The sequence below is a fragment of the Epinephelus lanceolatus genome, chromosome 15 (assembly GCF_041903045.1).
Source record: "Epinephelus lanceolatus isolate andai-2023 chromosome 15, ASM4190304v1, whole genome shotgun sequence".
In the NCBI taxonomy this organism is placed as follows: domain Eukaryota; kingdom Metazoa; phylum Chordata; class Actinopteri; order Perciformes; family Serranidae; genus Epinephelus; species Epinephelus lanceolatus.
The window spans coordinates 38,949,726-38,965,429 of record NC_135748.1 but is presented as its reverse complement, the minus strand read 5'-3'; the positions used below and the strand labels follow the sequence as shown (position 1 = coordinate 38,965,429).

Below are 15,704 nucleotides of genomic sequence, written 5' to 3'. Positions count from 1 at the left end.
CTTGACGTGGCGCCGGGCCGCCGCCATGTTGTTTTGCTTCGTTGTCAGTAGAGAGGAGCGGCAGCAGCGGCAGCAGAGCGGCGGTGAGTGACTGATTTACCTTCATAGAGAGACACACCTGGACCTGACAGACCTACAGTCTCACCTGGACCCCGTCAGGTTACCTGTGTGGTCACCCCGAGCACGTCACCTTTTCATGACGCTGCTGTTTACCTGCTCAGTCAGCTGCTGTTAGCGGTTAGCCCTGAGGCTAACTGGACTGAACTCAACTCTGCAGATTATAAATAGTTTTATTTTATTTCTGTGTGAGTGAATATATTCAGGTGCGACACTGACACTCAGTTTCTCTACCTGGACGCGTCACACAGGTACTCACTGACGTCAGCCTGGTTTCTGTCGCAGCATCTTTTATATTCAGACTGATAGGCTGGACTTGAAATATCAGAGTTACATATTAACTGTCATCTGCTCTGATTGATGATCAGGCATGATTGATTACCTGATAGTGTCTTTATTACAGTGTTAGACAGCAGTGGCGCAGGTACACTTACTGCAGTACTGTAGTTTAACTGTATTTCTACATGTACTGTTTCCATTTTCTGCAACTTTGAACTTGATTTTTCTGCATTTCAGAGGGAAATACTTTAATGTTTACTGCAGTACTACTGTCTGAAAGCTGGATAATGATAGGTGATTCCTTTCTTTAAATACTTAAATACATAAAATGGTACAGATGTTGGTGGTGGCCTCTCAGGTGGGTGATTTCTCAGGTGGGTGGCCTCTGAGGTGGGTGGGGCGGTGGTAGAGGAATTTCAGGATTGTCCAAAAACAGCGGTGGAATTTACCTAAGTACATTTACTCAAGTACTGTACACAACACAAGTACAGCAGGGCTGCAACTAATTATTACTTAGTGGAGAGGTAGAGTTAAGAAAAACTATTTAAGACTATATTTCACTGATTAATCAATTATTCAGTTAATTGTTCAATTTCTAAATTAAAGTAAAAAACCAACAACGTTACTGACTCAACTGAGTTTGTCCTGACTGAGAGGGTCGTTACCATGTATAGGGTTCACTACTGCAGGACATTAGTAGTATTGCACTATTAGTAGTACTATAGTAATATTAGTACTACTATTGTGAAGTCAGTATTGCTGCAGTAAAGTTTAAAGTTAGTAGTACTACAGTATAGTTAGCAGTACTATTGTAAAGTTAGTAGTACTGCAGTAAAGTTTTAAAGTTAATAGTACTGCAGTGTAGTTAGTAGTAATTAGTAGTTCTACAGTATAGTTAGTAGTACTGCAGTGTAGTTAGTAGTAATTAGTAGTTCTACAGTATAGATAGTAGTACTGCGGTATAGTTAGTAGTACTACAATTGGCAGTACTGCAGTATAGTTAGTAGTAATTAGTAGTTCTACAGTATAGATAGTAGTACTGCGGTATAGTTAGTAGTACTACAGTTGGCAGTACTGCAGTTAGTAGTACTACAGTTGGCAGTACTGCAGTATAGTTAGTAGTACTACAATTGGCAGTACTGCAGTTAGTAGTACTACAGTTGGCAGTACTGCAGTATAGTTAGTAGTACTACAATTGGCAGTACTGCAGTTAGTAGTACTACAGTTGGCAGTACTGCAGTATAGTTAGCAGTAATTAGTTGTTCTACAGTATAGATAGTAGTACTGCGGTATAGTTAGTAGTACTACAGTTGGCAGTACTGCAGTATAGTTAGTAGTAATTAGCAGTTCTACAGTATAGTTAGTAGTACTACAGTTGGCAGTACTGCAGTATAATTAGTAGTAATTAGTAGTTCTACAGTATAGTTAGAAGTACCACAGTATAGTTAGTAGTACTACAGTTGGCAGTACTGCAGTATAGTTAGTAGTAATTAGTAGTTCTACAGTATAGTTAGTAGTACTGCAGTTATTAATACTACAGTATGGTTAGTGGTACTACTGTAAACTTAGCAGTACTGCAGTACACTGATGTTGTTTCCTCTCCCTCCCCACAGCTTTTACCTGACAGTGTGTCTGACCCCTCCCATCAGCCTGCATTGCCATGGCGACTTTCCCAGAGTACATCGCTTCAAACGAGGAGCGAGACGGCGTGCGTTTCAGCTGGAACGTCTGGCCGTCCAGCAGGCTGGAGGCGACCCGGATGGTGGTCCCCGTTTCAGCCCTGTTCACCCCGCTGAAGGAACGGCCCGACCTGCCGCCCATCCAGTATGAACCGGTTCTCTGCAGCCGCGCCACCTGCCGCGCTGTGCTCAACCCACTGTGGTAAGCATCACCAATCACTCATGTGACATCACAGTCAGAGATCACAGACGGTAGGCTCTAGCGGTATCCAAGTATACCAGGGTATATAGAAATCGTGACGGTATGATTTTTAATACCGTCAAAAATACAGACGCTCATATTTCTGAGAGGCTGTTGTTGAGGTGTACTGTATGTAGTGCACATCACTGGCCACCAGAGGTCAGTCTCTACTGTCGGAACAGGCAGCTGAGCAGTGAAAGATGGCTACTGCGGGTGATGGGGATTAGGGGCTGAGGGTTACCGGTGTAACGATAAACCACTGTAACCATGGCAACAATGACTTCTATCACCAGCAGCTCAGCATCCTTTTTTAAAAAACAAAACACAATTACCGTCATAAACCTCGCTGTAATGTCAGTATGAAGGTATAAAAAAAGTAGATAGTGCCCTAGCCTACCAGATGGGGAGGTCACAGTCCAGGGTCAGAGGTCACCGCACACTCTCACACATTTAGTGTAGCTCTGTGAAGTCATGCACTCTTCTAACATGTACTCTAACATGCACTCTTCTAACATGTACTCTAACATGTACTCTAACATGCACTCTTCTAACATGTACTCTTCTAACATATACTCTAACATGCACTCTTCTAACATGCACTCTTCTAACATGCACTCTAACATGTACTCTTCTAACATGCACTCTTCTAACATGTACTCTAACATGTACTCTTCTAACATGCACTCTTCTAACATGCACTCTAACATGTACTCTTCTAACATGCACTCTTCTAACATGCACTCTAACATGTACTCTAACATGCACTCTAACATGTACTCTTCTAACATGCACTCTTCTAACATGCACTCTTCTAACATGTACTCTAACATGCACTCTTCTAACATGCACTCTTCTAACATCTACTCTTCTAACATGTACTCTTCTAACATGCACTCTTCTAACATGTACTCTAACATGTACTCTTCTAACATGTACTCTTCTAACATGCACTCTTCTAACATGTACTCTTCTAACATGTACTCTAACATGTACTCTAACATGCACTCTTCTAACATGCACTCTTCTAACATGCACCCTTCTAACATGCACTCTAACATGTACTCTAACATGCACTCTTCTAACATGTACTCTAACATGCACCCTTCTAACATGCACCCTTCTAACATGCACTCTTCTAACATGTACTCTTCTAACATGCACTCTTCTAACATGTACTCTTCTAACATGTACTCTAACATGCATTCTTCTAACATACACTCTAACATGCACTCTTCTAACATGTACTCTTCTAACATGTACTCTAACATGCACTCTAACATGCATTCTTCTAACATGTACTCTTCTAACATGCATTCTAACATGCACTCTTCTAACATGTACTCTTCTAACATGCACTCTTCTAACATGCACTCTAACATGTACTCTTCTAACATGCACTCTAACATGCACTCTTCTAACTTGCACTCTAACATGTACTCTTCTAACATGCACTCTAACATGCACTCTTATAACATACACTCTAGCATGCACTCTTCCAACATACGCTCTTCTAACATGTACTCATCTGAAATATATCCATTTAACATACATCCCTCTAACATGTACCTGTCTGTGTGTTCCAGTCAGGTGGACTACAGAGCCAAGCTGTGGGCCTGTAACTTCTGCTACCAGAGGAACCAGGTTCAGTATAAACACACTTAAATGTCCTCACAAACATAGATGAGGAGCACACACACACACACACACACACACACACTCACAGCGTGACACTTTGTTCTGTTGCAGTTTCCTCCATCTTACGCTGGAATCTCTGAGGTGAACCAACCAGCTGAGCTGCTGCCTCAGTTCTCCACCATCGAGTATGTGGTCCAGGTAAGACTGACACACACACACACACACACACACATCATGTTGTCAGGTGTATAACCAGATGTGGTCTCTTTCCTTAGCGAGGCCCTCAGATGCCACTGGTCTTCCTGTACGTGGTGGACACCTGTATGGAGGACGAGGACCTGCAGGCTCTGAAGGAGTCCCTGCAGATGTCCCTGTCTCTGCTGCCTCCCACCGCACTGGTCGGACTCATCACCTTCGGCCGCATGGTTCAGGTTCACGAGCTGGGCTGTGAGGGGATTTCCAAGAGCTACGTCTTCAGGGGCACCAAGGACCTGAACGCCAAGCAGCTCCAGGTACCTAACTCACACTGGGACCAGACCAACGGGTCGCTGCTGGTCCTCACAGATACAATAGCTGGTCAATCTTCTAAACATCCACCTGTCAGGGCCTGTGTGTTGGTGGCAGCAGTCTAAGATGTGCCCCATGCTCCAGGTTTACCTGTCTGTCTCTGGTGTTACCAAACAGCGCTAACTAACTAGGTGTGCATTGTTTGTGGCTTTGCAGGAGATGCTCGGTCTGACTAAACCTTCAGCCACTCAGGGACGAGGACCTCAACCTGCCCAACAGCCTCTGTCCAACAGGTAAACACACACGCACATTTGTGAGGACCCTTGTGTTTCAGGCAGTGCAGTTTGTATTTGTGGCGTCACTCAGGGTTTGAAGTGTGTTTCTGGGTGTCAGCACGCAGTATTTTGAAATATGTTCTCTTTAGGTTCCTGCAGCCGGTGCAGAAGATCGACATGAACCTGACTGACCTGCTGGGGGAGCTGCAGCGCGACCCCTGGCCCGTCACTCAGGGAAAGAGACCACTGCGCTCGCTGGGCGTTGCCATGTCCATTGCTGTGGGCCTGCTGGAGGTGAGGGGGGGCAGGCAGGTGTTAATTCAGGAGCGGTGACACGTCAGCATCATGTCACACAGAATCTGTGTCTTCTACTCACAGTGCACCTTCCCGAACACGGGCGCTCGGATCATGACCTTCATCGGAGGCCCAGCCACGCAAGGCCCCGGCATGGTGGTGGGGGATGAACTAAAGACCCCCATCAGGTCCTGGCACGACCTCGAGAAGGACAACGCCAAGTTCATGAAGAAAGCCACCAAGGTGAGTGAAGAATAATGCTGATTAAGTTTTTTAAGTTTGTATAGTGTGCGGTTAGAGGATGAGCTGGGGTCACATACTGTCAGTATGAATCCTGAACAGTGTATATAAACATATAAACATGCGCATAATCACCCAGCCCATGTTTATTCATCCACCATTTATTTATTTGTACTATTTTTTTTTTTTACAATAAACGCAACATTGGCCTTTTTCATAAATATCTACATATTGCAGACTTGCAGTGTTCTCAAGTTTCATCCAATATATTCTGACTGTTGTTCAATATATTCAAAGTTTCATTTGATATATTCTAATTTTCAGTCAATATATTCAGACTTTCACTTAATATATTCTGATTTTCATCCAATTTATTCCAACTTTCATTCATTATATTTAGACGTTTATTCAATGTATTCAAACTTTCAGTCAATATATTCAGACTTTCACTTCATATATTCTGATTTTCATTCAGTTTATTCATACTTTCATTCATTATATTTAGAGGTTTATTCAATATATTCAGCCTTTCATTTAATATATTCTAATTTTCAGTCAATATATTCAGACTTTCACTTAATATATTCTGATTTTCATCCAATTTATTCCAACTTTCATTCATTATATATGTTTATTCAATGTATTCAAACTTTAAGTCAATATATTCAGACTTTCACTTAATATATTCTGATTTTCATTCAATATATTTAGACTTTAATTCAATTTATTCAAACTTTCATTTAATATATTCAAGTTTCATTCCATATATTCTTCCTCTTTGTGTTCATAACCGTCCAGTCTGTACAAAAAATGGAACTTCTCGTTGGTGTTCACACACAGTGTTTGGCCAATAAAGCTGATTTTGATATTGATTTCATCGTGTGTGTATGTGTGTGTGTGTGTGTGTGTGTGTGTGTGTGTGTGTGTATGTGTGTGGTGTAGCACTATGAGTCTCTAGCTAACAGAGCGTCCACTAACGGCCACATCATCGACATCTACGCCTGTGCTCTTGATCAGACCGGCCTGCTGGAGATGAAGTGCTGCGCCAACTATACCGGGTACACACACACACACACACACTCTCACACACAGTCGTCAGCTGATATGTTAACCGTTATGTAATGCAGAAACCAGTTGCTCAGTTTTTACACTTAAATCATAAAAAAACATGTTCCACAACCTGGGTGCTCTCTCACAGCCAGCGGCTCTTCACCGCTCCCAAAACATTCGCACAAATTTCCAGACAGGCTTTATCTGGATAAACTGATCACACATTGGGACTCATATTGGGAGTTTGTTGACGTTACTCTGTCCTCTCATCACCTGTAAAGGCTTAAACAGTGTGTATGTTGTGCTCTGTAGAGGTTACATGGTGATGGCCGACTCCTTCAACACGTCTCTCTTCAAACAAACCTTCCAGAGAGTTTTCACCAAAGACGTCCAGGGATCCTTCAAGATGGCCTTCGCTGCCGCGCTGGAGGTCAAGGTATGAACTAGTGATGTCAGTGGTTAACCTCTGATAAAAATTTTTAAACAGTTACACATGAGGGTCAATAGGTTAATTTTGGTACTCTTCAGTTTCACTGCACTGCACACAACCTGGATGTGGTGGGAGCTAGGTAGCGGTGCTGGTCATTCTGCAAGTATTGCTCAAAACGGCATCGCAACCCAACGGCGTTGCTATGGAAATATTGTTCCCACCCTCTGGTCTTCTCACAGATCACCTCGATGACTAAGCAGCTATGTTAGCACCTTTAGCAGCTACTGGTGCTAACATAGTTAACAACACTAAAGAGGTTTTTGGCTTAAAATGAAGCTTTTTACTCACCAGGGCAACCTTCAGGGAGACTGGAGGGTCGGCACAACCGCACTGTCATGGTGGCAGGACGGTGTTCACAGCTGTAATTCACAAATGATTGGTGCCACTAGCTAGCTCCCACCTGACCCAGCTGCTGCACATTGTAGAGCAACCAAGGCTAACATAAAGCTCAATGAGTCAGTGGAGCAGTGCATTAAAAGGAAAGGCCTCTTGTATTTCATCTAATTTTGTGGGGTTTTTTTCTTTAAAATTAACCAGTTAGTCAATGGTTAATGGGTGTTGGGCTCTCGAAAGCAAGCTGTCAGGTCAGCCGATTTAGAGTCGACACAGTCAAAGATCTGAGCTCATTTGCAAACAGAGTCTCTGACAGACAGTGTTCCACTACGACTTGAGATCAGGCAACTTACTGTTACTGTTACATATCAAATTGGTCTTGAAAATCTAGCACTGGTCAGTCTCTGGTGCAATTACACATTAACAACACAACCAGCTTCACTTTGGGCCCGTTTAGACCTGCTGTTATCATGCATTTCAGTGCCCGAACACAGGTGGAAAGCTGAGACTTATCGCTGCTCGCACCTGTGTCTATCATGCATAATCAGCTCACCACTTGTGGTCAGATTGCCATACTGCCTACATCACTCATGCTAGACGGTCAAAGGGCCCAGCGCACAGTTTGCATTCTCACTAGTTGCTTGCTAGCATGCTCAATAGTCACCTTAACGGTTGTGTCGGTACAGCTGGAGACATCGCTGTCAGCAGAATTCAACCCGTCTCCTTCTATAGGGCAAAAAGATGGATGGTTGTGCAACAACTAACTAACAACTACCTCATTGTAAAAAGAGCAAGTTACACAGCGTTGATACACTGTCACCATAACAAGCACTACATTCTGCATTTATGACATATTTTCCTGTTACACCTTTGTCGGGTAGCGTCAGCAGGCATTAGTGTTTACACTACAAAACATATGTGGCTATATGTGTACCAGACCACCTCAGTAAGTGGTTCAAGGATCAGATTACAGTGTGTCCTGGTGGTCATTTACACTTGTATTCAGCGCTGTCCACTTGTGATTGGACCACTCAGGATGCATGTTAATGACAGGTCTAAACAGGCCCTTTGTTACTACTAATACACTCATGACCTGGAGGCCCCGCCCCCGAGTCACCTGTGTCCCAGGTGAATAAATACATAGATGATAAACATGTCACTCTGTTTCAGACATCCAGAGAGATCAAAGTATCTGGAGCCATCGGACCGTGTGTGTCTCTGAACGCTAAAGGACCCTGTGTCTCTGAGAATGTGAGTACACTGCACTGTGCAGTATTATGCTGTGGTGCTCTGTAGCACACAGTCCTGTGCAGTAACCCCGTGTGTGTTTGTGTGTTACAGGAGATCGGAACAGGAGGAACGTGTCAGTGGAAGATCTGCGGTTTGGATCCGACCACCACGCTGGCTCTGTACTTCGAGGTGGTGAACCAGGTAGGAACAGCTGACCTCAGATCAGTCTGAAGCTGCTGATCCATTGATTGTACTGATCATCACAGCTTAGAAAAGTTTCAGATGTAGTTGACTGATGCTGCGTTCACAGTCAAGTGACCTCTACTTGTTATGCCTCCTGCCAGCGATAGTCGTGGCTGGAGGCATTATGTTTTCGGGTTGTCCGTCTGTCTGTCCGTCCCTCCGTATGTACATCTCTCCCATTCTTGTGAACACGATATCTTTAAAACACCTTGAGGGAATTTCTTCAATTTGGACTCAACGATGAACTGATTTGATTTTGGTGGTCATAGTTTAAAGTTCAATGTGACTTTGCGTGCATCTGTTTGTCGTAAACGCAGAGTCTCTGGGAGGCTATAGTTGGGTTTCCTCAAATTTGGCACAAATGTCCACTTGAACTCAGGAATAAACTGACTAGAATTTGATGGTCGAAGGTTAAAGGTCAAGGTCACTGTGACATCATAATGTCTCACTGTTATAACTCAGGAACAAAAGAGGAGATGTGGTCTGATACTGAATTGGTGACTCTAATCTTGGGTGTCCATCTTGAAACTGTGCTGATTGTATAAATATTTTGTGCTGCCGGAGGAAGATGTGTGCGAAGCATCCACATTTTCACAGACCTGAATGTAACTGTAAGTGCAACTTGTCTGGTGTGCGGAGGCGTTCAAACATGAGGTGGTAATTCTAGTTTTTATTCTTCATCCTTTGTGAATTGAGGGTTTACTGATTGAGAGGAGGAATCTGAACATAGACCGACACACAAGAAAAGCAACAAGCCCACAGAAGTCGACAATCATTAGTAGTATTTATTATTATTATTATGTTATGGGTTATTATACAACCAGAGCTGCGACCCTCTGGACATTAGACGCTCTTTTTCTCCTGAAACTCTTCACACTTTGCATCGTTAGCTGTGAGAAGAACCAGAACCACATTTCAGGCTGTCCTCTCCTCTGCAGCGCCTGCTCGCTCCTGCTGTTGCTTACAAACTGTTCTCATGTTTGAGTGTGTTCTGGCTCAGGGACATCAGACAATGAACCGCTTCAGCTTAACCTCAGTCCACTTTTGGCTGAGAGATTTCAGTGTTTAGTTTTAGAGATGCCCTGGGACGGACTGAATTTTTGTGAAAGTGAACACTTTAACCTGATGTTGGCGCCATAGGAAAAGTCAGCAGGCTTCATCCTCCGGGGACCACGAATGTCTGTACAACATGTAATGACAAAACATCCAGCAGCTGTTGAGATGTGTCACTTTAAACCAGATGGACCAACTTACTGACATCAACATTCACACAACCACAAACATCAAACCTCAGGCTTCAGTCTGCTTCAGATGAAGCGTTTGTCTGAAGTCTCTCTGAATTTGAGGACGGCTCTGTATGTGATGGAGGAAGAACGAGGAGGGCTGATTTCCATTTCCCACGGTGCAGTGTGACAGTTTGTCTCTACAGGTACAGCTGGTGTGTATGCGTGGTCATCATGGCGGTGTTGGTGTTTTCGGTGATGACGGTGGGAGTGTTGCAGCCGTAGTCGTCGTGGTCGTGCTGATGCGATTGGTTGTGTCCAGGTGGAGGGTGGAGCTCTGGGGGCGGGACACCAGAGGCGTCCCAGGACATAGACACATCTGAATAAACCTGCCGACGCTCCGACGTACCGCTGCCCTGTACCTACTGGAGACACATGAACGCATGTCAGTCATTCATGTGTGTTACGGCCGTTTCACAGCTCAGTCCATCATACAGTCGGACATTCACGATCAGCTTTGCCTTTGCAGAATCTTACTTACATCTGTGTCATACAGGTGATCCAGGGGTTGAGGGCGGCGCTGGTCAGGACCAGCCATGCGGAGAGGGCAGAGGTCACAGCTGGACTCTGCCGACCACTGACTGTCTCGTACAGACACACTGAGATGAAGGGCAGCCAGCACACCAGCAAACACACTGAGAAACAGACAGAAAACTTCAAGTTTAAGTCACTGTTTTTCAACTTGAACCCTAATATCCCATGTGTCTGTGTCTAAGTGGCTAATGGGAAAAAGAATGTTTGAAATGAGTCCAGTATTGAGAGAGAAGTTAATTTATTCAGAAATTAGTGCACACAATATACTGATACAGTCAACTGAAAATTCAGTAATAACTTTTTGTAGAACCAGCTAAATATTGCAATAAATAATGTGTGGTTATACCAAAATCCCACAGTACACCTGGAGCGGCATCACGGCACACCTGTGTGCTGCAGCACACCATTTGAGAAACACTTCTCTAGTAAGTTGAGTGATGATGACAAAAGAAAAGCAGTCTGCAAACTACGCTCTGCTCAACTCACCACACTGACAGAAAAATCCTGATTTCTCAGGAACAAAGTTAAAATGATTCAAACTGACGGCCAGAACATAAAACTGTAGTCTGGTTTCTGCGCTGCTGTTGGTGACCTTTGACCCTCCCTGTTTTTATGACATCATCACTGTGTGTCATCTTAATGAGAGTAATGACAGAGAGTCATGAGAGCAAACATAGAAGCTGATCCTCATCTCGGGATTTAACCCTAGACATCCTGTTGTCATGGCAACATGCACACGATTCTCCTGTACTGAGTTTTATGAGCACATCTTCATTTAAACAATGTTTGCTAACCGACCACTCAGATATCTTTTGACAGATTATATTAAAGTATAAATCAGAAATTTACAACCTGCTCTACATGTTTATAATCACACTGTTTGTCCTCTGCATTTACAGAGCTATCAGGTTACTGTGAATTCTTCATTAAAGCTGGCATTCAAATAAAGACTCAGATAATAGGTACAAACATTTCCTATATACTTAGTCAGTGGCTCCCAACTGGTCCAGCCCAGATTTCCAGAGTCATTAGTTCAAGGTCCCACAGTTTAAAATATTCAGTGTCATACTTCAGTGTTTGGCCATGTCGTTGAGCTAGTTTACTGTCTCTGTCAAGGAGCTGTCTGATATTCACTCACTCTACAGCAGGAGATGCCACTTCAAAATAAAAGCTCTGGTCCAGATTTTCATTGTACTAAAAAAACTGTTGTTTTTTTTTTTAAATAAACACAATAGACACATTCGCAAGTCACTTCAGGTCCATCCAGAATGGATCCGCGACCCACTTTAATGTACATTTTCCGAGCGCTAACTCTACTTACCAAGATTTTAGAAATATTAAGGTTATGAGTAGGGATGGGCATGGTACTTGAGTACTTGAGTACTCGTTTTCTGCTGTAGAGTGAGTGACTAACAGACAGCTACTTAACAGAGACAGCAAACTAGCTCGACGCAAGTATGACACTGAATATTTTTAACTGTGGACCTTGAACTAATGACTGAGGAGAAATCTGGACGCCCTGGCTGGACCAAATTGGGAACTAGTCATGAGACTACTGCTGCAGGAGTGTGAGCTCTACACTGGGGAACAGCTGGTGAGAGTCCGCTTGCAAACACATACACAGGAACAGGGCTTACTGTTGGTATCACAGAGCGAACATTACAGTTATTAACGGTTGTAATGACATTTAAAGTTCTCGCTGTTGGATGTTAGCTCGCGCTACCAGGCAGATGGTGAACTGACTTTGGGGAGAGAGGCTCAGAGACAGTCCCTCAGTGCTGCGTATAACCTATGTAACGTTGATATGGTGACAGAAAGAAGAAGAATTCAAATTGCACTTCTTTTCCGCTGTCGGCTAATTTACAATTAGAAGAAACTTTAAACATAATTTTAAAGACTTTTGACCCAAAATTCTGCCTGATATGTGGGATCTTTTGACACTTTGTGATCACTGCTAGAGTTTAAAATAAAGTTCTGTTGGTTTGAAAAGAGTTCGGACAAACTGGGTGAAGCATGAACTCACCTGAGGTTGTGACCATCACGATGGAGCTTCTCAGGTAATTGTTGGCAGGGACGTAGTAGCAGTGGAGGTCGTTGCACATGAATGTTCCCCTCCTGGCCTGTTTCCTGGCCACGTACACGATGTACCCATACAGAGAGCACATGGTGAGGATTGGCACCACGATGCCCACCAACATCCACAGCACCACAAAGCACTTGTTTTCAGGGGTGAAGCTCGGGCAGCAGAGGAACCGCGACTCGCTGTAGATGTAGCTGCCGAAGCCCAGCAGTGGCAGGGCCGCGTTCACCAGGCAGAACAACCAGATCAAGACCAGCACCATCCTGCTCCGCCTGGCTGTCCAGATGGTGCGGTAGCTGAGGGCGAAGCAGATCTCGGTGAACTTGTCGACAGTGGCCCAGGTTAGCGAGTGGATGGAGGAGGTCTGCAGGAGGACGAAGATGAAGCCGCTGCCCTGACAGAAGGCGCCCTCACTGGGGCAGCAGGAGGGCTGGACCAGGCTGTTATAGGCCCCAAAGGGAATGGTGGAGAGTCCGAGTGCCAAGTCGCTGATGCCAAAGCTCAAGGTGAGGCCAAGCGTGTCTGTACGGAGCTCCTTGTTGAAGAGGAGCACCAGCAAGAGGAGGAGGTTCCCACAGACAGAGGCCACGCCCAACAGAACCATCAGACTGCCGTACAGCATCCTCAGAGCGTCCGCCATCCTCACATGGACGCTTTTACATGAGGACCTGCAGGAACCTGGGGGAGATGCTGCTCTGATCAGAGTCTCGGAGTTCTGCTCTCAGCACATTGACTTCATCCACATCTCAGTCTGAACGCAGATTTTCAGATTAAAAGTCCAGAAAAAAGTGGTTTGACTGGCAGGTTGTCTCACCGCAGCCTCCTCCAGGATGATATCAACGTTCAAACTTAATCTTTTCAATTAGCAACGGCTTCCGTCATTGACGAATCAGCTGATCATGCACTCAATCGATTAATCGTCAGTAAATAGTTTGTGAAGATTCTCAGGTCACAGTTTATCCCAGAATAGTCCACTTTTCTTTGACTTACCATTTCAAAATGTCAGAAAACTGTTAAAAAAAATGCCTGTCACATTTTCTAGAGCCCTAAGTTAATGTCTTCAATTTGCTTGTTTGCTCCCCAAAAAAACAACGATTAACTTATCGGTTAATTGTCCTCAGAAACCAGACACTGACGACTCCAAACCTCCTCCGTGGTGTTGTTCAGTCTGAGGTTCAGACCTGGACAGAAGTCTCTGATATAAACAGACTGTACCACAAAGTCACACAGAGTTATACTGATGAGTCACTGTGGTGAACCGACTGAACCTTAACACAACCCAGGACCTTTTAGTGTGTGTCATGTTGTCATCTGACATCCATTAAAGTAAAACAGCAACACAAACCCTCTTTACTGCAGCTTCTACTGCAGGGCTGCTCCCTCAAAGTCAGAGATTCGAGTTATCAGTTGAAGTCACGTTTTTTGTTGTTTCGTGAGTCAGTGTGCCACGTTCTGTCCCCAGATTTAGCTGCAGAGTGAGTGCTCCTTGTTTTCACACTGCTCTTTGGTACAGGCAGCTGCAGACCCAGAGACGCTCTGCAACATAAGTCTCCGAGATAATGTTACCTTCTGCCCTCTGCTTAGCGGTGGTGAATTAACAGCTCACAGCAATTTAATGCGACAGTCTCTGATCTCTTGTGTCAGCAAAAAATGTTGTAGCACATTTCCAATGAGTTGTTAGCACAGTTAGCTTGTTACTATATTATGTGAGTATCACTGTCACATTAAACATCCAGAATCTCAAACTCTGCATAGAAAAAAGGATTGAATAGTCCAATAATTGTATCGCACAGATGAATCCGATTCGACTCGTCCTGCACAGCCCTGTTCTACTGTCTTTACTGCAGCTTCCACCTCAGCTTCACCTTGACTCTGTCCCACTTCCAAATTTTCTGGCTCTGTGGAGCCATCACACGTCCTCCATGTTGTTGTCCTGACCTGAGACACCAGACGACTTTGATATAAACAGAGCAGGTTGGTTGGACCTCAGGCTCCAGAGATGATCCGCTCGGTTTAAGTTAGATGAGTCACAGTGGTGAGCTGACTGATCCCGAACACACTGAGTGAGTGTGTGTGATGTAAAATGTTATTATAAATCCATCAGCTTGTTTCCACTGGAGGACTCTGAATGAGTCCACCTGCTCTGCACGTTGAAACTCTCCAATGAGCCTGGAACAATCAGGGTGGAGTTCGGAGCGCTGAGCGACACTGATCAGCCATACTGTTCATCTTAACGAGGTGGAAACACGAACCGATGTCCACAAACTGCGACTACGTGCCAAAGAAAAAAGAGTTGAGTCTTCTTCCTCCTCAAATGAAGCAGTGCAAAGGTCAAATGAACCAAAACCAGTCTGTGATCAATATCAGGGATCAGTTTGATCTTTGAAGACGTGGTTTAAATCTGATCTGAGACCATCAGAGTCTGATCAGCTCTGAGGCTGAAGGGGGACAAACTGCACGAGGAGTGTCCTGCTGTCTGCATGTGTGTCTCCAGAGGCAGCGTTGCTGTGGTGCACCTGTCAGTCACCTGCTGAGATGATGATGAGAGGACACACACACACACAAACACACATACACACACTAAGTTATTACCTGACTTTAATGTCAACACTACCTCAACATCCAATATCCTGTGTGTGTGTGCGTGTGTGTGTGTGTGTGATGCAGGTAATGACAGGTGTGCAGGTGTGTAATCACCATCATCCTGCTGCTGTTTAACCACTCAAACCACTGAGGAGCTTAGGTTGCGTCCAGGTGTAAAGCAGCCAATCAGAGAGAGTAGTGATCTGTCCTACAGTTTGTTTAACGTTATATTTCAGATTCAGTGTAGCTGTGCAGGGTGGACGTCAGTTGTGACTGATGCATATATTTACCTGTTGCTACACTGTATTCTTATGATAATTCTAATAATTCTTCATGTCAGTAAAAGTATGACGACCACTATGTAAAAATACTCCACTACAAGTAAAAGATGTAGTTGCTGACATAAATACAGTTGTACATAAATACTCTCAGACAAATTTCCTTAAGTCTTATTATACACTTAAACCAACACAGTCTAACAACAGTCCTGCAGCGTATCCTTCATGAAGGTTTTCAGCTTCAACACAAACTGATTTCTTCTTTATTTTGTTAAAAATCCCTGGCCTCAAAGTGTGACCCCTCTTCCAAAAAAGATGGGACGCTGTGGAAAT

The 15,704-nt window shown here is 44.1% G+C and overlaps 2 protein-coding genes across 2 annotated transcripts in view; one reads left to right on the top strand and one right to left on the bottom strand.

The window, feature by feature from the left end:
- Nucleotides 1-15,704, top strand: part of sec23a (Sec23 homolog A, coat complex II component) — a 30,163-nt gene continuing 14,459 nt past the window's right edge. Inside the window, exons 1-12 of the mRNA XM_033642691.2 lie at nucleotides 1-83; nucleotides 2,010-2,277; nucleotides 3,900-3,957; nucleotides 4,063-4,149; nucleotides 4,227-4,463; nucleotides 4,675-4,751; nucleotides 4,883-5,027; nucleotides 5,112-5,270; nucleotides 6,210-6,325; nucleotides 6,630-6,753; nucleotides 8,311-8,391; nucleotides 8,482-8,571. Of these exons, the coding sequence (XP_033498582.1) occupies nucleotides 2,057-2,277; nucleotides 3,900-3,957; nucleotides 4,063-4,149; nucleotides 4,227-4,463; nucleotides 4,675-4,751; nucleotides 4,883-5,027; nucleotides 5,112-5,270; nucleotides 6,210-6,325; nucleotides 6,630-6,753; nucleotides 8,311-8,391; nucleotides 8,482-8,571 (1,395 nt within the window). The 5' untranslated portion in view covers nucleotides 1-83; nucleotides 2,010-2,056. The remainder of the gene's footprint in view (nucleotides 84-2,009; nucleotides 2,278-3,899; nucleotides 3,958-4,062; nucleotides 4,150-4,226; nucleotides 4,464-4,674; nucleotides 4,752-4,882; nucleotides 5,028-5,111; nucleotides 5,271-6,209; nucleotides 6,326-6,629; nucleotides 6,754-8,310; nucleotides 8,392-8,481; nucleotides 8,572-15,704) is intronic.
- LOC117267075 (histamine H2 receptor) lies at nucleotides 10,018-13,150 on the bottom strand. Its single transcript, XM_033642694.2, has 3 exons — nucleotides 12,454-13,150; nucleotides 10,378-10,531; nucleotides 10,018-10,261 (listed from the first exon to the last, which is right to left on the bottom strand). Exons 1-3 carry the CDS (start codon nucleotides 13,148-13,150, stop codon nucleotides 10,069-10,071), a joined length of 1,044 nt encoding a protein of 347 aa, XP_033498585.2. The 3' UTR covers nucleotides 10,018-10,068.